Source organism: Talpa europaea, assembly GCF_964194135.1.
Source record: "Talpa europaea genome assembly, chromosome: 15".
NCBI lineage: Eukaryota > Metazoa > Chordata > Mammalia > Eulipotyphla > Talpidae > Talpa > Talpa europaea.
The window spans coordinates 34933810-34957229 of NC_140083.1; the positions used below are offsets into that span (position 1 = coordinate 34933810).

The following is a 23420-nucleotide window of genomic DNA, read 5'->3' on the forward strand; positions in this document are numbered from 1 at the left end:
AAGGGATTAGGGCTTAGGTGGTTTAAAGCAAATATATGAGTCAGACCTGGCCTCCTGGACCCTGCCTGTCTGTTGGGCCTGTCACCCAACACTCGAGTTGCTATCAGGAGCACTTTTCTCTGTTGAAGTGACTGGCTTTTGTCATGCAGTCCCCAGGTTATAATGGGAGGGGAGGTTGGACCGCAGAGCAGTCAGCAGTAACCCCATGGTCGGTGGGCTGGGGCTCCCCAGGCCTCTGGCCGCCACATGGGGAACATCATTAGGGCTCTCCTGGCCTTCATCCCTGCTGAACGCTGCCAGAACTACGTGGTCGGAGACCTCCGGGAGATGCCGCTGGACAAGATGGTGGATCTCAGTGGGTACCAGCTACGCCGCTTCCCTGTGCACGTGTGCTCCTTCCGGGAGCTGGTCAAGCTCTACCTGAGTGACAACCACCTTAACAGCCTGCCTCCGGAGCTGGGGCAGCTGCAGAATCTACAGATCCTGGCCCTGGATTTCAACAACTTCAAGGCTCTGCCTCAGGTGGTGTGTACCTTGAAGCAGCTCTGCATCCTCTACCTAGGCAACAACAAACTCTGTGACCTCCCGGATGAGCTGAGCCTGCTCCAGAATCTCCGGACTCTGTGGGTGGAGGCCAACTGTCTCACCCAGTTGCCAGACGTGGTCTGTGAGTTAAGTCTCCTAAAGACTCTGCATGCCGGCTCCAACGCCCTGCGTCTGCTGCCAAGCCGACTCCGACGCCTCCGGGAGCTGAGGACCATCTGGCTTTCAGGCAACCTGCTGACTGACTTCCCCCCTGTGCTGCTTCATATGCCCTTCCTGGAGGTGATCGATGTGGACCGCAACAACATCCACTACTTCCCCAGCCTGGCCCACCTGTCGAGTCTGAAGCTGGTCATCTATGACCACAATCCTTGCAGGAACGCACCCAAGGTGGCCAAAGGTGTGCACCGCGTGGGAAGATGGGCAGAAGAGACACCAGAGCCTGAACCCAGAAAAGTCAGGCGCTATGCGTTGGCCAAGGAGGAAAGCCAGGACGGACAAGCACCTGCCCTGCCCTGTCCACTTCCTGCTACCAAGCCCTGAGGGGCTTCCGTTGTGGGTCAATGCCTGGGACCCAACTCCAGCATCTTCAAGTCTTCTTCTCTATGAGAGTGCAGAGGACTGAACAGGAACATTTGGGGGGTCTCTGCCAATGGGAGCTAACGGAGACAGATGAAATGCCACAAATTACATGGAGAAAACTTTTCTGGCCAGCGATTCTCCCAAAAGGCAAGTTGTGTGCGCTAATGGCATGACAATATTGCAAGAAAATCAGCCTCTTCTAGCAGTTATTTTCAAACACTGAAAAGCAAGAAGGGCTGGGACACGCTGGCCCTCCACTCTCCAGAAGTGGCTGATCATGGGGCTCGTAATCTCACATAAGGTATGTCAGAGAACACTCCTAAAAGTTCAAGAGGTCTGTCTCCAGTTCTTTGCAGAATATACTTTCTTACTATGAATGAACATGAATGGAAGGGAAATATTACTAATTCAGGCCACCTAAAAAGGATATTTCCACCTGGTCAAACCTGGAGAAAAGTTCTGTCGTTGCAAAGATTGAAAATGAAGCCTTTTCCCTGCAGCTTCATGACTGCTGAGAAGAGCCCTGGTGGAGAGTGCCTGCTCGTCTGGCTACTTTAAACTTGACAGAGGTACACGCTGATTTAGCTCATTTTCCCTAAAAAATGTGACCCTCGGTCTGCCCTTAACAGTGCATGCTCAGTGACAAGGCTAGAACTCACCTAGCTCATGCCGTCTTACTGCAGTCCAGCCTAGTTGTTGACCTTTGCCAAGCAGAACTTTTCTCCTTATTCATGGTAACGAAGCTGGGTTCAACTGAATCCTTTTTGGGAGAGAAACAGCACTTCCAGAATTTTATTGCAAGTTTTACAGGTGAGAAATCTGTTCACTTGAAACTAGCATTTGGAAATATGAGTTGCGGATTGTGGTCTAAACAGGGGCCTCCCCGGTGGCACAGCGGTTGAGTGCTGGGTTGCAAAGCTGCCCGCAGCCTCTGCAGCGCTGGTTTGATTCCCCGCTGCTCCCCGGCCACCGGAGGAGGGTCCCACATGGCGCGCAGACCTCTCCTGCCGCCCGCTGCTCCCCTCAGCAGTGTACTTCGTCACTCTGCCTGCTGTGCTCCCTGCTTGAATTCTCTCACCCTCTCTCACCCTCCCGTGCTTCTGACTGTACCCAGTGCTTATGCAAATAAATAAATCTTTAAAAAAATAAACAGGAAGGGTTCTGCCTCTTCAGCCTCAGTATCTCTGCCTGTTTTTGTTCTTTTTTTGCAGGTAAGATCTTTTGATGGTCAGCATATAAGGTTAATATACTTTGGCTGTAATTTTTTGGATATAAATTGTGAACTTTTCTCCCCATAAGCACATTAAATTTGAAGACACGGCTTTCAGTGTGTGATCTAAAAAACACTCATTTGCGCTTGAGTCTTTTTAGCAAGCAAGGATAGTTTCATCTTAACTAAAATACTATATAATTGTTTCTAAATAGCACTTCTGCCGTAAAAGCATCATTTTCCTAAAAGAAAACTTTTCAGATTAAGAATTAAACCTGAGTGATGCAACTTAAAAGCCAGCCATGTACTAGCCCTGCAGATATCACCAATTATATGCAAGTTTTCAAGATTAAAAAATTGGCTCAATGCACCATTTTTCTCACATAGTTCTTTCTAAATTTGCCTGTTAACTGGAGTTGTACTTTTTTTTTTAACCACAAAAGCATCTGAACCCAGCAAAGTTTGATTCTAAAAGACATCACCTAGGAACCTGTTTCCATGTGTTTTCCTACCATAAGAAATACATCTTGCTAAACAAGAGGAATACATTCCTGTCACCATCCCTCAGTCTGTAGTTTCTGTAACTCATTGATGACACTGCTAGAGTCCCTCCTTTAATCATTAAATGTAGTAGGTTTACACACCTAGTTCAAACACAACTCTTTTGGCTAACAAGTTCAGACTGCTCTTAGACACTTGGAATTTAAAGTCTATTTTCTCATTCTTAATGATTGAAACTATAGTCAGTTGATACGAGAAACTTTCTATCAACAGATTTTCTAAGTATCTACAGCCAGCCTACGGATATCCTTTAAGTCTCAATTCCTACCAAGATTAACAGGAGTAGAGTGACGCCAACTGCCTTATAGAGTGCTCATCTAATGAAGTAACTGGTTTGAATCCAATGTCAAATTATAGACATATCAGCCTAGTCAAGCCATTTACTTCAAAAATAATCAATATACAACAAATAAACATTTCTCAAACAATATGGTTGAGTGTTTACCACTGATTTTGCTGTTCAGAATGTCTTTCACTATAGATTTCGATTTTATAAAGTACATATAAATGCAAATGTACATTTTCATAACCCGCTGATGCTTCAAATCCTGACATAATTAGGGCCTCCCTAGTGGCGCAAGGAGTTAAGATGCAACCTATGAAGCTGTCCACAGCCACTGCATGAGTTTGATTCCACGCCAGGGAGCTACCCACATGGCACAGCAGACCTCTCCTGCCTCGCCCACTGCTCCCCTCAGCAGTGTACTTCAGTCAATCTGCCTGTTCTGTTCCCTACTCTGTCTCTGGGGAATCCTCACACACACACCCCCACCTCTGGCCTGTACCCCAGTTCTTGAATGCATAAATAAATCTTTAAAAAAAAATCCTGACAGAAAGTGAAAAGAAGGAAAATGTTGCAACCTCAGACATAAAATTTTTTACTCACAATCTTAAATCCTGAGTACTAAAGTTTATGATACTTTCATTAAACAAAATTAAGTGTTTTAAATGGTTATGTATGATTGAAAACCAGAAGATTAATGCATAGTATACATATCACAACTTGGATTCAATTTACTCCAAGACAATCATTTCAAAAATATGTAAGACCACTTATTATACTGAAAATCTATACTGAACAAATCCATATTGGAAATACAATCATTCGCTCTCATGATGAATTAAGGATACAAATCACTAAAATAGGAAAGAACTAAGTAGTTGTTCAAATTTTTTATTTTGATGTACAGTATTTGAAACAAGTTTTTAATCAACTGAATTTTATGGAAAATGAAAACAGCAAATAAATTAGACCCACGTTAAAATAAAAGGTCAGTTAAATGTCCAAGCTTAATGTATAACAGCCACAAATAAACTTTAACCCCACAGTCTTCTTTAAGAGGTCAAATCTTTCAAACACAACTTGCTTTCAAACACAACTGGTCCAGAGCTCAACACCACATGGGAATGCTTAACAGGGGTGGTGGTCAGGGACACGTTTCCTGCAACAATTACAAAACATGCATGTAAGAAAAACGCAAATGGTGCAAATGAACGGCAGCTTATATTAAATATACTACAGCTAAAACCCTAATTTTATTAAAACCATTATAGCTCAATTATAAGTAGAGGCACAAGGAAGTATGCCTCTACCTCCTAACTGACATCCCTCAATCTGTGGAATATAACGGTCTAGAAGATATTTGGCAGTTCTCATCTTCTCATCCAAACAACCTACTTAAAAATGTGTTCCCCAGAAGTTCACATTTTCAACTAATTTTACTGTATTAGTCAGATACAGTAATTTTTAACCAGATGTTATAAAACGACAAGGCTCTGGGGTACCTGGATGAAAATCTCTGGATCACTATTCTAAATGAATGAAAATAAATGGTAACAGATAAGCTTGGGGCGGAATCAGGTAATTCACTGAAGAACGTCAATAGTACACCTCACATTTTAAACTTTTACTCCCTGATGACCATACCATGAATCCCTCAGGAAGGGAGCACAGCAGGAGTACTAGCGAAAAGTTCCACTTAATGTCTCTTCAAGGAGCTAAGGGCTTGAGAAACACTGCTTCTAGAGCAAGTACAAAAGAGAAGCAGGGAAAACAAAGACACCCATAGCACAGCATATTAGAATCAGAAAGAGAAACCTTACAATCTGAGATATACGTGAGTATACTGAAGGGTGCTAAAGTATACTGATATAGAAAAGGTAATCAAGCAGTTGTCACAGGGCTCCTGGAGATTAGTTTAGTAACAAGTATGAAAAGAAGTCCACAGTCCAGTATATTGGAAAGGCTCAGTGAAACAAAATTACTCATTTTTCTTCACTGCAACATACTCAGTATTTCTAATATATTTCAGACTTAGGCCTCTGAAATAGTTATCAGATCAAATGAGTTATTACAGTGTGTATTTCAAAGGTGGTTGAGGGCCCCGAGTCATTCTGAAGATTTCAGAGGGTGAGTATAGATGTATGTCCGTGCTGAGTCAGAAAACTAACTGTTCCCTTGTGCTACCGCTCTGCTTAAAGACAACAGAAAATATTAACATTTAACAATCTTTGGTGACCACACTGCTTCTAAAAAAAGTGTTGGCTCCTTCCCTTACCAATTTTCCATTTCAAAATATGAATGCTCATTACCCTATCACCAATAGCAGGAACAGAGAATCTGTATTTTTCTGCCCTCTTTCCATTATACCCCAGTACATTTAAGTATCTCGTCTAGGGGCCTCCCCAGCAGTGCAGCAGGTTGAGTGTAGCGCTGTGAAGCTGTCCGCAGCCTCTGCAGTGTGGGTTTGATTCTGGGCCGGCCAGGAGATTTCCGCATGGCGCAGCAGACCTCTCCTGCTGCGCCTGCTGCTTCCCTCAGCAGTGCTTTTGGTCGGTCTCCCTGTTCTGCTCCCCAGTCTGTCTCTGGTGAATCCTCTCACCCTCCCGTGCCTCTGGCCTGTACCCCAATTCTTGTATAAATAATAAATCTTTAATAATTAACAAAATAAATAAATATCTCGTCTTTGGATGGAAATCTTTCTCTTTCCTCTCCACATGCAAATCATTCTTTTCCTCTAATAGTAACCAGATACCTGTCCTTTACAGGAGAAAGTCAATGAGATGAGTGATACAAGATAGACTACATAAAGAAAATTCTTTGTAATCTAGTTCATTTAAGGTGTGTAATTCCTAGTTCCCTTCTGTTACTAAGGACACCCCTTCCCCCCACCTCACCTTGCTCCTATCTAGAACCAACTCTTCACCTTCCAACTCTAGATCTTTCAACTCTCGATGCTACCCTAGGGGACTGCTCCTCTCTTCTGGATCAATTGTTCCTTCTACTAAATTGCTTCAATTAAACAGACTGAATTTTCACAGCACCCACACACCTTGTAGCTACTATTCCACTTATCTGCTCCTATTCACAATACAGTCCTCTAAATAGTACTCCATATATACTCTCTAATTCCTCTTTCCCCAGCCTCCAAAGAACCTACTCAATGACCTTTGCCCACTCCTTTCCATTAAAACTGCTTGTCAAGATTACCAAGCCTCTTTGCTAAATCCAGTATTTCCCTCCTAATTCCAATATTTAAGGTCAATTTCCAGTCCTTATCTTACTTGACTTTATTTGCATCAACTTGGCAGTTGATCACTCCTCCTTGTAAATACTTTATTTGGCTTCTGGGACACACCTTTCCTTGGTCTTCTTCCACCTCAGTGGCTACCTTTACATTTTTGTATTGTGTAAAATTTCCAGTGTACAAAAAACAAGAGGGCCTCCCCTGGTGGCACAGTGGTTGAGTGCTGGGTTGCAAGGCTGCTTGCAGCCTCTGCAGCACCAGTTCGATCCCCGGCCACCAGCGAGGGTCCCACAAAAAAAAAAAAAAAAAAAACACCCAAGAGAGATCATATAACAAATCCTCAGGTATCCATCACTCAGTTTTAGTATTCTCAATACTTTAGTTCTTAGTGTTGAACTAAATCTCTGGATCTTTTCAGACTTATTACCAAGTCCTGAAAAATCTCTTACCGTCCCTACTACATTTACTCTCTTGGAACTCAACCAATCTCGTAGCTTTACATACCACATATAAACTAACAACTCCTAAATTTATTACAACTACAGTCTGATAGTAAATTAGACTCAACTATCAACCAATGCTTTAACAGTCATCTCTGTTCAAAGCTGAAACTCCCATCTCCCCTTCCAATGCTTTCCCTATCTCAGACAACTATTTCACCCAACAAAAGCCTTGAATTAATCAAATTATCCTTAATTCCCTTTCCCCTACTACATCAAACCCTTAATCAAATCCTGCTGATTCTACCTTCAAATTATCATTTATTATCACCCTCTTCTCATCATCTTCACCTCTATCTCCTGATCTAATCCACTCCCCCACCAGCCCCTCCAATTCACTGAACTACCACCACTAGTAGATAAAAATGCTGTTGGTAGCTACTACTATACTAAAAGCAATTAAAATTAATAATGGATAATGGACTCTTTGAAAGATTTTCTGGCTACTAAACCACTTTTGTGTAAATGAGTTTTTTTTTTTTTAAACTTCAATATCTTAGAAAAGCTACTGGAATAGGAACACGTAAGGAACTCTCTGTACACTACGCACTTAAGAACGTCTGCATAGAAGAGTATAGCAGGACAGAAAGTAACTGGAGCTGACTCATGGGGGTGGGGCCGCAAAAATCACATCTTACTACTATAACCCTCTCGCCCTCAATTCTGGTTCTTAACTTTTCCAAGCCTGGCTTTTTATGTATCATTTCAATCCTAGAGTTACTTTCTGTCACCCCTCCCACCCCCACAAACTTTTCTGGCTTAAATCAAGAAACAGAAAACTACATTATTTTAAGTAACTGGCATAACACTTTTATCTAGGCAAAATGGCTATACCCTCTGTAACTACAATTTTCAAGTATAATGCAGGTACTGGTTTTTTATTTCTGTATTGATCATTTTTTTTCTAAGGAATTGTTTTAAAGCACTACACTACCTTGGTGCTGCTTTAATAATGTTGTCCACACGTAGAATCACCTCAGCTGCTTCAGCTGCACTCAGAAGAACTTGTCGCTTCACTTGGAAACTTTCTGTTATTCCCAATACTGCCATATTGCCAATGGTACCTTCCTTCATATCTGCAAAGAAAAAGTATTTATTAAATAAACTAGTTTCAACAACTAAAGTATCACTCTATAACTAATTTTTATAAAAAATAAGATCACAACACACAATTACTCAATTCAGTCACAGAATTCTCATCCGTCTATCAAAAAAGGAACTTTAAAAAATTGTATGGTCAACTGCTGCAGGCGGCCTTGATGCCCCAGCCAGGTAAGACACTGGCAAGCAGCTAAATTAAAAGGCCTCACACCGTGGGGCCGAAGCTAACGAGCCTCATACCGTGGGGCTGAAGATTCCTTGTGCCTCATACCGTGGGGCTGAAGATCTAACATCCCTTTATTTTTTGTTCTTGGTCATAAAAAGAGAAAAATTTCCCAAAAAGTACATTAGGGAATAAATTATACGCATCAGTATACTGCAAGCAAATGGCATGGAAAATTATCTGTTTAGAAAATTAGTTATTAAACAATTTGGCCCACTTGACAATGGGAGACAATTTATTGTACATATCTGACAAGCAATTCAACACAATTATAGTAAATCCTTCTTTTGCTTTTTTAGAAGTTTCCTTTTTATTTAGAAGTTTCTTAGGAAAGTTTTTAAATGAAGTTAACTGTGTTAAGAAGTTTCTAGGTAGAAAAAGTTCTGATAGCTGAGTAGCAGCTGGTCTCCGGCTGAAGGCCACAAAAATAGAAGAGTCTTTTGATGCTTAGGCTTTAGCTGATAGGGATGTACTGGCAGCTACCCACTGTCTTAGGTAATTGTCTAGCTGAATAATAAGTTTTAGTGTTAGGTTTGGTTTTTTATCTATTAACCTTGAAGGCTACTGTCTAGCTGAGACCCGTAGGAGCCAGTAGTCCATGGGAATAAAATACACTAATTGTTTCTGCTTTGCACATGATGATGTACTTTTTCTGATTACTAAAAATGAATAAATAAAGACCTACTGAGTCTCTCGGCAGAAGAATATACTTGCACCCCATCCAGTATCAGTGTCTCCTTAATCCCCTTCCTTTCAGCCCCTTACAGGTCGCCTAGGCCATCTCATCCTTTCAGGAACCCCTGACTTGACATTTTGCCGGAGGCTGGTGCCTGGCAGTCAACTACAGATCATCTGTATTGAGAGCAACTATGTCCAATAATGGAAAATTTACACAGTCCAATAGATCACCTACTCACACACAAAATGATTACAGAAAATATGGTTATCACAGATTACCATGTATTCTTAAGACAAGAAAAATTCAGAACTTCTCCCCTCAACTTTTCTTCTAACAGTAATTTCATCTCTGACAAATCATCATACATTATTAGCTATCCCTTTTCCAGTGACAGGATTATCTGCCTTCTTCGACTGTTTTTATAACTTCTTGGATAATTTGTCAGGGAACTTTTCAATCTGGTATCTGCCTTTCTGGCCACTTTTTATTTTGTATCATAACTATACTCCAGAGTGTTTCCGGATAATTTTACTGCAAGGTTAAGAGTCGACATGGACTTTTACCCTTTTGTTATTCTTTCAAATAAGTTTTAATTTTATTTTGATGCTGGCTGTAAGAAATATAGTAAAGTTTACACTGATTTCAGAATACAACTGTGCTTATATTTTTAAATCCAGTTATTACAAAACTAGTTACAAATCATTTAGCTAGCTTTACACTCCTTAGGGAACAACCAAGTTTGACAATGTTGAGAATGTGCTGTTAGCACATAATGGTTACAAAGGCAAGGGTCACAGGAGTCTTTTACAAGGTTATTGTGGAGTGTTATCTTTTTTAAAAATCATGGTAAAGAGCAACTCTTAACAATTACTGCCAAGTTCTCACTGATCTCTTACCCAGTCCAGCAGTTACATTGCCTTCACTATGGGCAGCCCGGAGCTGTGCCACCAGATCTGCACTGTCATAGCCTGCATTGTCAGCGATGATAGTTGGCAACTATAAAGTGAAGGAGACAGTAAGAAATTGTAGCATTTTAAAGTTACACATTTGGAAACAATGTAAAACTTGTTTCTTTTTAATAACTTGCTCATAAAAAGGATAAATTCTAGAATCAAATTTATACTAGTTCTTTTTCTTAAGACTAAGAAAATAAACATTTCCTGTCTGAGATACAAAAATGTACTTCTTTAAAAACCATCAACAATAAAAGTATTTTATTATATTAATTTTATTAAATTTTTAATCTCACTTTATTAATTTACCATTCTCAGTGCTTTAGCGTAAGACTCCATTGCAACAGCTTCTTTGCCTGGTGTTTTGTTGGCAAGTTGTGTCACAGCATGAGCCATCAGCATCTCAGAGCAGCCTACAGATTAAAAATCCAGTAAAATATGCTTCATCATCTCTAAGACACTAAATTACTGACTTCCCTTATATGTATGTCAAACATTATAAATTAAGACAAAGTCAATTACTTTAAGAACCGTTAAAGCCTCTTATGACTTATGCTATTTTAAGAAATAAAATATGTCCATCTTGTGTTTTTCAAAATTAAAACGTTCAGGGCATCCCTGGTGGTGCAGGCGGTTGAGCACAGCGCTGTGAGGCTGTCCGCAGCCTCTTCAGTGCCGGCTTGATCCCGGCCAGCTGGGGCGATGCCCACATGGCGCAGCAGACCTCTCCTGCCTCGCCCACTGCTCCCCTCAGCAGTGTATTTCAGTCAGTCTGCCTGTTCTGTTCCCCGCTGTCTCCGGTGAATCCTCTTAACCTCCTGCACATCTGGCCTGTACCCTGGTTCTTGTATGCACGAATAAAATAAATCTTTAAAAAAAAATTAAAATGTTCAGTATTTTTCAAATGCTTACCTCCTCCATAAACTGTTCTAGGATCCTTCACGGTTTGGGCAAGAACACAAAGAGCATCATGCAAAGATCTTTCTGCTTCATCTAAAATTTGTTGAGTAGCACCACGCAGCACAATGGTACAAGCCTCACCTAAAGTTAAAAAACATTTTCATGTCACACGGAACACTTGGTTATAAACTGTAGAAGTCTACCTTTAATTTTTTAATGTAGGGACTACTTGTACTATTTAGTTTTGAAAACTGGCATGTCTTCCACTATTACACACTGTCTTTGCTAACAATCCATGCTCACAATAGTTCTAAACTTATCTATAAAATAATTAAGTTGAATATATGTTATTCACAAAGGCCAGATTATAGGACTGGCTTCAGGAACTACATAATCACTCACCAAGGGCTACCCCAGAAAAGTGAATGAGTTTGTCTTCTCCAATCATGACTTCCTCAATAAGCTTACAACTTCCAAGTTTAACTAGCTCTGGGTGGTCAAAAGTTGAGGCAATTTCACCGCCTGTGAATATAAACATTACATAATTACAAAACAGGGTTAAAATCTGTTTCCTAACAAGCAGTAATGGAAAAATATCGCATTTTTATAGCTAACTGCTGACTATATGCACCAAACATTCTTGGAAGCACTTCATATGAAATGACTATCAGGCCTCCCTGGTACCACAGATGGTTAAAAGTCTCAGTGCTATCAAGTAACAGCCAGCCACTGTGGCATGAGTTTGATTCCCAGGCAGGGAGCTGACCCACATGGCGCAGCAGACCTCTCCTCTCTTGCCCACTGCTCCCCTTCACAGAGAACTTCAGTGAATCCGCCTGCTCTGTTCCCCACTCTCTCTCTGGTATACCTCTGGCCTACACCCCAGTTCTTGTATGCATAAATAAATAAAATGTTGAAAAAATTACTATCTAATCATCACAGAAAGCCTAATGAAGATAGGTGCATTAGCCGGCGGGAGGGGAGGGATTGGGGTCAGAATGGGGGGGGGGGGGCTGCAATTGTATGGGGAATATAAAAATAAAATTTATTATTTAAAAAAAAAAGAATTAAAAAACTGAAGCAAAAAGATATTTTTCATCCTAGGTTATTTAAGTTGAACATATGTGGTGGAGTTGGGATTCAAGCCCAAGCAGGCTTCAGACCTATAAACATATAAACACATACAGGGTTACTACCTACCCCGAAGGTTAAACTGAGACCTAAAACATTGAAATTAGTAATTTCAAATTATCCTTTGAATCCAATCTAGAAGAACCAGTACTTTAGTATCCAATTTTACCAAAACATGAAAACAGTTGACTAACTTTATTATGTCAACAGTACAGATACAAAAACCACTTAAAATAATAAGCACTTAGTATCTGCTTATTATCTCAGTAACTAAAAAGTTGGGAAGCCGGTAGGGTCTAGAAAAGGGAACAAACACATAAACATACACAGAGAATATTTCCCAGACTTAATATCAAAAAAAAAATGTTCATTTTACTCTTTATGTCTTATTTCTATTCCTTTTCCCCCCCTTTCTTTCATGCTGTGAAATGAAAGGGCCAGACATTTCCTTTCCTGGTTCTTAATTAGCAGCCAGTTAAGTTTCTGGATTTCCATTTTAAAACCTCTCCAGCTCATGACTCTCTCTTTATGAATATAGAGTCTATCAATTAACCCCTCCTTCCTACTTACCACCATATCTACTGAATTAATGGATGCTTCACATCTATTTTGTAATTAATTTATAAAAAGAATTCTTGTTTTCCCAATTCTACTAACTTAATACTCTTAATCTGTATAGCTGAAGCTTTTTAACTTTTGATTGACAAACTGGAGATTTCCTTATGTTCTAGATGTAACGCACAATAGATGTTTGGGACATCACATTCCCACGAGACAACATTTGGCTTATGAGAAGTTTCACTTATCCCACAGTCACTTATCTATATCAGCTTACAAGATACCTCTTAACATTTACAAAAACCAATTTCACACATCAGGAGCTACTAAAGATCAGACATACCACAGGATCAACTTCAATTAGTGTTCGTGGTGCAATAAATTTTCTTCTGAGTCTTTATGCCAATATCATGCATCAAGTCTGTATAGTATCAACTTATCCCACGAATGTACTATCCTATACTTCACATTTCTTATGTCTTGTTTAATTGTTGCATCAAAGGATGAATTACATTAACGTGAGCATCAAAAATTTTATCGCCTTCATTATCAAGTATGATAGCTTCTAAAAAACTATTCAAGTAGGTAAATCCACTCCAAAAAATGAAAGAAAAATGTCTGTCTTACGTCGAGAAGACTATGCTCCTCAAATTATTAAATATAATTTCACTCTATATTCTATATTAGTTATTATGCTTTCATTTCCCCCAATAATCATTATGGCATTTCCAAACTGCATCTGATGTTGCTTGTGGCTTTATATATCTCTTTAACTCCCACTGCCAGATCTCAAACCAACTTTCCAACATATTCATTCATTTTCAAGGTCCTAAAGGTAAGAGGATAAAGCTTCCCAAGCATTAGTTAAATACTATTAATGCCACAAAAAGTAAACAAGGCATACTCTGTCATTTTCATGTAGACATAGCTTATTTGTAAACAGAATTTCTAAGCTCGCAGAACTGGGATTATATACCACTCATATCTCTATTGAAAGTAGGAGTAAACTAACTTTTCATCATATATTGCTGAATTATTTCACATTTCAACATTACTTCCCAAAATTAAAAAAACATTAACACAATGTTTTCTTTATACTCAGCAATGAAGTACATATATCAACAATCAATAAAACCAAGAGTGATTGTTACATTTGTTATAAACTAATGCCTTTTCCCCCATACCTGTGACAAGAGCCAGACGTTCTACACCTGCAAAATCAGCATGCTCAATAGCCATAACACCTGCAGCACCAAAAAGCTGTTCAGGATAATTATAAATTAGTTGCCTGTAAACAAAATACATAAAAACATTATCCAAAATGTTACATTACAAGTTAAACTATATTTAATTAAAAAATTACCTCCCCACTAGAAGGCAAAGAAATGCAAACTAGATAACGCTTCTTACATATAATGTATAAAATAATAATACTAGTGTATGCATGGCAGTATTAAATGCATGTACTGTTTTAGTGTTACCAACAATATAAACTTCCAATAACTATAATACTGAAAAACATAATTTAGCAGTAATGAATAAAAAACTGTCACTGTTCATATTCTTTAATTCCACTCCTGAGAATCTACAGATATTAAAAAATTAACTAAATTTTTATATATAGAACAAAAGCCACCAGTCACCTCAACGTCCACTACGAGAGTTCGCATAAATCAGTTTACCAATTAGGAAAAATATGTAATTTTAAGTAAAAATATGTATTGTCAGGTTTAAAATAATCACAAATTTTACTTAAACCAAAGCTTCTAGAATACGTTCACAACTGAAAAATTGGTATTAAAATACTACGCAGGGCCTCCCTGGTGGTGCAAGGGGTTAAGCACCGCACTATGAAGCAATCTGCAGCCTCTGCAGCACGAGTTCAATCCCTGGCCGGCCAGGGAGCAACCCACATGGTGCAGCAGACCTCTCCTGACTCGCCCACTGCTCCCCCAGCCCTTGTATGCATAAATAAATAAATCTTAAAAAATAACAATACTACACAGACACAAAGCACAATAAAGTAAACGTAATAAAAGAAAAAATTTCTGGGAGGTAAGACCTCCGATTCTGATCCAATAGTTTTCTCTTTTTCAAAGTAAGTATTTTTACAAGGTTTTAAAAATAAATCTGTTAGAAAGTTTTTAGCTTAGAAAAGTAAAAGAAAAAATTATTTATAAAAATAATTCACATAAAGCACTGCTAAGCAAAATGTGTCTTATCAGATTCAGACTATATAATAAAGCTCAGAAATTTAGTGTGCTAAAGCCCACAAATAACTAATCTGAGTCTATTATTTTGCATCATTTTCCAAAACCCTTCAAAATAATCCACAGATGTTGTAGACAATGACTACTAAGATTATAATGGGGACAGTTTACATACAACTTTTACACAAGTCAAAGCCGTTAAACTTAATGCTTTTCGTCTCCTTATCCTTATACTATTCTACACGGTTAGCGTTCTACCGCAAGCCCCCATTGTCTCATTTAGAATTACATTTCTCCTCCAAACATAAGTATACTTTAGCCCAAATAACATGACTACCAAATCGGAAAACTGTTACTGTCAACATAAACAGTTAAGTACAGCAGATTCTCAAATAATTCCAACATTTCAGTCCAACGTTGAAGAAAATGAAATGATTCTCAATTGGGATCTATGTCTACAGTGTATGCACATTCTTCCCATGTATGCTTTCACTGGATATTCTGGTTTCTTCCCAAAGATATGATTAGGTTCACTGGTATGCCCAGAAGTGAATGTCGCTCTATGTGCTGAGTGTGCTCTGTAGTGGAACAGTATCCTATCTAGCGCTGGTCTCTACTGTGCACTATGAGCTGACAGGACAGGCTCAAGGCCACCAGAGACCCTGAACTGGAATAAGATGGAAAATGAACACAAGTTATTATTTAACATTGGATGTGCTTGGGGTCTTTTTTAGAAGTCTGGTGATGTTTTCATTACCAGAAATATGCCATAGAAATTTACCTCTTGTTTTTATCAGTCTATGATAAAACTGGTTTCACTATTAATTATTTAACTTGAAGTTAGTTCCCAAGACTCACCAACAGTGCTCACTTCGGCAGCACATATACCAAGACTCACCAACAACGTTAACTAAGAACTTTCTATAAATTACCGTACAATGTCACTAAACTATAATGAACGTGCCTGTTTTTCGTACAATCATACTTACATCTAGACAAGATAACAGTTCCTACATCACTAAGTCAATATAAACTATTTCCGTAAGTCCTTGCACAGAAACATTTCTTAGACTATGACATAAACTGTTACCACAAGCACACACAGACCTGTTAATAAAGCAATTTATCCCATGTTTAAGAATACGTTCAACTTTCTCCTTCATTTTTTCCTTTTCTGCATGTTCTATTTCAGCAACCTTTGCTGTAGAATCGACTCTTACCCGGGAACCAAATATCTAAGAGAAAAATTAAAGAATAAAAACAGCATTTTCATTATTCTTCCAAGAATCCCAAAGCATAAACATTTTTACAGCTTTTTAGTGCAACTGATTTCCCAGACTGAGTTTACTGCAACTAGCGATTAAAATTTTTTTTTAAATGTGGTTCACGTACCTTTATTTTGTCTGTATCCATACCAGTATTTGCAATAAGAATTTTAGCATTTTCAATTCGCTTTGGTTGATTTACTCCAATTTTTTTATCCAACAGAAAGCCTACAACATAAGGACAGTATTGTATTAAATACTTCAAGCTTGCACTAATAAATTTTATAAATTGCCTGCTTTATCAAATTAGTCTTTCAAAGAACACAAAGAATACAAGTCTAATTCACCAATCAACTAGAACCTAGAAAGCATTCACCAGAGCAGTGAAATGGGTCACTTTAATAGTATGAAATCGAAAACATAAGAGCACAGCACAAATATTCAATGTTTTGAAACTTGTTTCAGATATATACCACATTCACAGGTGTGCAGACTGCAATGTGAAGATACTAAATTTACTTTCATTAGCTAAAAGCCAACACAGAAGAGCTGTGAAGATTCAGAGATGCAGATACACAGGGTATTGTGAGAAATTACTGAACTTTAGGTAGGCAATGAGATGAAAAAAAACAAGGAAAATAATGTCTAGACAGACCTGGTCCTAATCATGCCCTTGCTGCTTGATGATACTTACCATGCTTGAACAAATTATTCAACTTTAACTACTCATCTATAAAATGGGAATATAGTAAGCAACAGAGATGTTAGAAGTCTGGGGCCTGGATGACTTAGAACTATGCATACCAACCCAGGACAGCCTACCTGTCCCAGCATTTTTTTTTTTTAAGATATATTTATGCATGCAAGAATTAGGGTACTGGGTCTCCCCTGGTGGCGCATCGGTTGAGTGCTGGGCTGCGAGGCTGCCCACAGCCTCTGCAGCGCCGGTTCGATCCCCGGCCACTGGCAAGGGTCCTACATGGCACACAGACCTCTCCTGCCGCCCGCTGCTCCCCTCAGCAGTGTATTTCGGTCCATCTGCCTATTCTGTTCCCCACTCTGGCTCAGTGAATTCTCTCACCCTCCCGCGCTTCTGACTGTACCCAGTGCTTGTATAAATAAATAAATAAATATTAAAAAAAATATATTTAGGGTACAAGCCAGAGGTGGGGTGGGAGGGTGTGTGTGTGGAAGGAAAGGATTCACCAAAGACAGAGTGGGGAGCAGAACAGGCTGACTGACTGAAATACACTGCTGAGGGGAGCAGCAGGGAGACAGGAGGGGTCTGCTACACCATGTGAGTCACCTCCCTGGCCAGGGATCAAACACGTGCTGCAGTAGTTGCAGATAGCTACATAGTGCTGATGCTTAACCCCCTGTGCCACCAGGGAAGCCCCCCCACCCCAGCATCTTTTAGATGTATACATAATTTTATCTTATTAAACTATTATCCTCTTAGACTGTTTGCTCTATTCCAGCAAACCCAACTCTTACTCTCTGGGTCAATATCAAGAGGGATGATATTTTAAGAAAAATTCAAGAATGGTACTTATCCTTGTTTTAACTATCTTCCCTATCATCAGTCCCCGTTAGAAATGCTACACAGCCTTGTATAGTCAACCAACAATATTTTCAGAATTGTCACTTCCCTAAGACAGAGATAAATGACATGCAACAAAACCTGGACTCCAAATCACTGGAAAAGCAGAAATTGTAAAGCCTAACATCCCTTTTTTCCTTCTTTTGAAGAGTATGCCTACACTTTCCACAGGTCATTTTTTCATAAACATGCTTTGAAAAGATGCTTTGAAAAATTGTACCCTATGAACAAAATATACCATTTTTAAGGAACTAGCAGATACTAAGACTCATGAACTACATTATGCCTTCAACACCTGCTAACTAAATGATCTGACTTACCTAGACCCTTCCTGAAGAATACATGCAATATTGGGAAAAGTGCTATTTGAGAATAGATGACTTCTAATTACAGAATGCTATAATTTCTTTATTAGAGATTGTAAATAACTTCATGATTAAAAAAAATATAGCAAGATAAAGAAAACCTGGGATGGTCTGAGAGGATAAAGCACACTGTTAATATGACAACAGATTAAAATGACCAAAATGGTTGCAATGACATGTGTCCTCACAGATAAGTTCCCCAGCTGTGTGAAGTATCACTAGTCCTAACTAGCTAACAAAAGTCAGTCAGTATTTTGTAATCAACACCTGGTAAGAATTTTCCCCTATATTCAATATACATACACACCTTCATCTAAATAAGAATCTGCTAGACTTCCTCCTAGCTTCTTGATGACATGAATTGCTTCCAGATTACCAGAGCCTTTCAGTCTAAGAACAGCTTCCACAGCTAACTGAGTAAAATGATCTTTGTGATGAGTAAGAAGTTTTGAGGATAATGTTGTTGCTGCAATGTTCATTAAGTCTTGACGAAATTTAACTTCATCAGAACTAAAAAACAAAACACAAAATTCACGTTTGTTCTTAAAAAGATACTCCAAACTTACCAACTATTTTACTTTTCAAAATTTTTTCAGATACTTTTTGTCAATAGACAATTTCATCCCAGTAAGGGCTTTAAATCATGACAAAAATTAAACCTCACCTGTAAGCAAGACATGCAAATTAAAAAGGTACTATTTTTTCCCCACCAAACTAGTAAACTATGGAAAAAGAAACATAAGCTAATCAGAGTACCAAGTTTCAAGAACATGGAGATACGGGCATTGTTACACAGTAATTTTTTTAAGGATTACTTGTTTAAAAAAAAAAGAGCCAGCCTTAAAAGCATATCACATAATTTTGCATCCAGCAATTACACGCCTTGAAACTTTTTGTTAACAAGCCATCACATTATAAATTAAAGATGATCAAAACACAATTTCCAACTGTGACTAGCCAAATTAGACTAGTCATATAATCAAAAGCCTATCAGTACTAAGACTAATATTATAGAGACTTCTGACACCAAGAAATGTGCTTATTATTCAAGTAAGTTACAGAGGCTAAAAAATCCTCTACACAATGACACTACTTAACTATATACGTAAAAAAAAACTAGAAACCTAAACTTTAGTGACTATCTCTGGAAGGTAATAGGATTTGTTGTTTTTTGTCAGTGGGGCAAGATGAATCAGTGGGCTCATGTGCATATATGCTTACTGTCCTCTAGAATTCCTCCATTGAGCATGTTTTAAAAAGAATGTGAAATGTTTTTTTTTTGGTTTTTTTTGGTGAAATGTTTAAAACATTAGTATTTTGGTATACAAACCCATGATCGACTGCAGAACTCAACAGAGCCTGTCTTGCTGCTTTAGTGGCTTCTCTCCAACCTGAAATGATGGTCTGTGGATGAATCTTTTTTGCAATTAAAGATTCTGCTTCCTATTAATAAACAGTGAAAACATTCATTAATATAAATTAGGAACTGACTACTTCTATTAAAAATCACAGTAACAAAAACCAATGAGTTTAAACTGCACAGATATTCTTACCCTTAGTAATTCTGCTGCTAAAACAGTCACAGAGGTAGTACCATCACCAACTTCATCATCTTGAACCCGTGACATATCTAGGAAAAAGTTATTAACTCAGTTATATTGGATTTTGCTTTTTAAATTATTTCTGTATAGCTCAGCTAATTCTCCAACCATACCCACCACAAATCTAAATATCATTTATCTAGGTTTCCTAACCAGAAAAATTCTTTGGAGGTTTTCAGCTGGAGATGCAATAGTTTTACCATGAAAAATTACACGGCACTTCAGAAGCCTATAGTTTAATAATGAGAAATAAATCAAGCACACAAGTGAAAGGACAGTTAGTCAACACAACTTATTTAAAAATGTGTTAATGGGCCTCCCCGGTGTTGCAGCGGTTGAACGCTGGGCTGCAAAGCTGCCCGCAGCCTCTGCAGCACCAGTTCGATCCCCAGCCACTAGGCGAGGGTCCCATATGGCACGCAGACCTCTCCTGCCGCCTGCTGCTCCCCTCAGCAGTGTACTTCGTCAGTCTGCCTGCTCTGCTCTCCCCTCTGGCTCTGGTGAATTCTCTCACCCTCCCGCACTTATGACTGTACCCAGTGCTTGTATAATAAATAAGTAAATCTTTAAAAAAATAAAAAATAAAGATGTGTTAATTGTTAACAAATTATCTTCAGACTCGGGCCTCCCTGGTGGTGCAAAGGGTTAAGTCTCAGTACTATGGAGCTGTCCACAAGCACTGCAGCACAACTTAGATCTCCAGCCAGGGAGCTAACTCACAAGGTGCAGCAGACATCTCCTGTCTCGCCCACTGCTCCCCTCAGCAGTGTATTTCAGTCAGTCTGCCTGTTTTGCTTCCCACTCTGTCTCTGGTGAATCCTGTCACCACTCGTACCTCTGGCCTACACCCCAGCTCTTGTATGCATAATTAAATACAATAAATCTTTAAAAAAATATTATCTTCGGACTCACCAACTAAAACTTTAGCTGCCGGATTGTCAATGCCAATGTTTTTTAGAATAGTTGCACCATCATTGGTTACCATAAGAGAGGCATCTCGTCCACTGCTTAACAGAATTTTGTCCTAAAAGGAAGATATTTGGATCAAGATATAACACAAGTCAATTAAAGAAGCAGCAGCATAATCTATTTACAGAGCGAAATTTAAAAAATAAGCTTTGAATGCAAACAAATGATAAAACAATGTTACAATAACATAAATGACAACATGTATGCAAATAAGCTACATAAGTGAACAAAGACATCAGTCAGATTTACATACAAGTTATTAGTGACTGTCACTGATGAGAAGTCAGATTAGCAACAGTGATCAAAGAGGCTGAGACATGTAGCTCTGTTCGATTTTTAGTAAAGATAATATCTTACTTATATAACAGTTTTAAAATAAAAATAGTTTTAAGTATCCCAATTAAGTATGCTACTAACTATAGTTCCACAAAAGAGGACTAAATATCAAACATAAAAGTTCCTTGTTACTCTTACCATGCCCTTGGGTCCCAAGGTGCTCTTTACCAAGTCTCCAATGGCAATGGCACCAATAAAAGAAGACTTGAAGTAAAAAAAAAAAAAAAAAAAAAAAAAACAGATTATGAAAATCAATTTTAGCCTTTAAGTTTTATACAATTTTATCTTTGAAAAAAATATATAGCTTACCAAACGAGCTGTTTCTGCTCTCTCTTCATCAGCTCCAGCTTTGAAGATGTTAACAGGTGCAAGGGAAAGGGATGCCTATAAGCAAAATTAACCATCATTTTACTATTTTAATACCAATATGCTCTAATCCATACACTAATCTCAGAGGGGATATCTGAGGAAGTTACAGTACAGAATAGTAAAGAGTACTTTTTCAAAGAGATGAAGCTCTCCATCTTCCAGACAAGTCATTTTGGGAGAGATTTATAAGTCATTTTATAAGTCATTTGGGAGAGATTTACCCAGGAAGAATATCGTTTTCTAGATCCACAAGCACGGCAGAAATAAGTCATCCACTAAGGCGATTCACTATTCAGCATAGCAAGATCAAAAATTATTTTAGGGCCTCCATGGTGGCGCAAGGGGTTAAGACGCAATCTATAAAGATATCCGCAGCCACTGCAGCACGAGTTCGATCCCCGGCCAGAGAGCTACCCACAGGCGCGGCAGACCTCTCCAGTCTTGCCCGCTGCTCCCCTCAGCAGTGTATTTCAGTCAGTCTGCCTGTTCTGTTCCCCACTCTGTCTCTGGTGAATCCTCGCACACCCCCCTAGTCTGACCTGTACCCCATCTCCTGTATGGACAAATAAATAAATCTTTTTAAAAAACTATTTTAAATTTAGACACGTCAGGCCACCTGGAGACTACCGCCCAGCGGTGGCGGGGATGATGGCCTCGTTTCCAACTTCATCCAAAGGCCGCTTTAGGCTCCTCCCCAAAGAAGGCGGGGCGTATCGCCCCGCCCGGGGCGCTAGAAATTTCTCGGCTGGGTCGAGCCCCGGGAGCCGGAGCTCTGGGCCAGGGGAGAGACCGAGTCCGAACCAGACGCCAGGCTGGGGGCCGCCCCTCCCCCGTCCCCTCGCCCGCACGGAGGGCCCCACCGGCGGGTGTGGCACAGGCCGCACGCCGCGGCCCACGCCATGTGCTATGGGCCCGAAGGACACAAGAGAAGCCCACGGCGCCGGGAGGACAGAGAGAGAAGCAGGGCGGCGGGGCGCAGCGGGGCTCGGGCAGGGCCAGGAGCCCAGGCTCACCATGGTTCCGAGGAATGCGGCGCACACGCTAATCCCTCACTGCTCGCGCCGGGACCAGACGGGAGAGAAGCCGGACGTGACGCCACACGCTCTCCCGTAAGGGGCGGGGCCTCGGCCCGCGCGTCGTTCGACTGACGCTGCCCGCGGAGGGAAGGAGGAGGACCCATTTTGAGTGAACACCCGCAGACCGGAAGCGCAGCCAGTCTTTTGGAGATGGGTTGGGGGGGGCCTCTGTTCACGCCCTGGGCCCTACGGGCTTCACCGACTCCTGGCCAGGAAGGGGAGGGATCTGACATCTTGCTTTGGGAGGGGCGAATTGGGCGTGGAACCGCCTAGAACAAAAGAAACGCCGCTCCTGGTGTTGCCATAGCAACGGAGGTCCGCTTTGCGCCGTTTAGTTTTTCTTAAATATTTAACAATGTACTTTCAGGTGCTGCCTATACAGTTTAAAGCTTTTGTATACTAAGAAATGAAAACATAATTCACCAACATTATCACTTTCTCTCCCCAAAGGCAACCACTTTACATTTTTGGGGGGTTATTTACCGTTGTATTCCTAAATACTATTTTTACTGCTATCTTAATCTTACACGTTATTTGTGCGCATTATGGAAGAAGACTTACATTCCTCTTATTGTTTAAAACGCTGTTTCTATCTGGACGTTGACTGCCCAGGATAAGGTCTTGGTAACTCCGATGAAGCCATTTATTTGATCTTGCTCTGTTGGTCATTATGAGGTTTTGCATTTTATTCATTTTAATAGGGATGACCAATACACTCTTACATAATGTCTTGATAGCGATCAAGCTCATTCCCAAATATTTCCGTTTAGTAAAAATAGTTTTCAGGGCCTCCCCTGGTGGCGCAGCGGTTGAGCGCTGGGCTGCGAAGCTGCCCGCAGCCTCCACAGCGCGGGTTCGAACCGGAGAGGGTCCCACATGGTGTGCAGCCCTCTCCTGCCGCGCCCACTGCTCCCCTCAGCAGTGTACTTCGGTCCTTCTGCCTGTTCTGCTCCCCGCTCTGACTCTGGTGAATCTCTCACCCTCCCACACTTCTGACTGTACCCAGTGCTTGTATAAATAAATAAATAAATCTTAAAAATAAATGCATAAATAAATCTTTTTAAAATATATATATAAAAAAAGAAACAGTTTTCATCTTTATCTAAATTGACTCCCAAGGAAGTTTAAGGCAAAATGTTTGTGCTAAGGGCTCCCTGGTGG

General features: G+C 39.8%; 2 protein-coding genes across 2 annotated transcripts; one reads left to right on the top strand and one right to left on the bottom strand.

Moving 5' to 3' along the window:
- Window positions 1–246: 246 nt before the first annotated feature.
- LRRC10 (leucine rich repeat containing 10) lies at window positions 247–1086 on the top strand (the record flags this gene model as incomplete). The annotated part of the gene is made up of 1 exon (XM_084255984.1): window positions 247–1086. The coding sequence occupies one exon, from the start codon at window positions 247–249 to the stop codon at window positions 1084–1086; it is 840 nt and encodes a 279-aa protein (XP_084112110.1).
- A 3221-nt stretch (window positions 1087–4307) lies between these two features.
- On the bottom strand, window positions 4308–22928 carry CCT2 (chaperonin containing TCP1 subunit 2; the record flags this gene model as incomplete). Its single annotated transcript, XM_084255985.1, has 16 exons — window positions 4308–4338; window positions 7858–7999; window positions 9823–9922; window positions 10189–10292; window positions 10792–10920; window positions 11182–11301; window positions 13653–13756; window positions 15786–15913; window positions 16071–16171; window positions 18216–18418; window positions 19239–19351; window positions 19462–19538; window positions 20422–20533; window positions 20953–21018; window positions 21124–21198; window positions 22821–22928. 16 exons carry the CDS (start codon window positions 22926–22928, stop codon window positions 4308–4310), a joined length of 1713 nt encoding a protein of 570 aa, XP_084112111.1.
- Window positions 22929–23420: the final 492 nt, after the last annotated feature.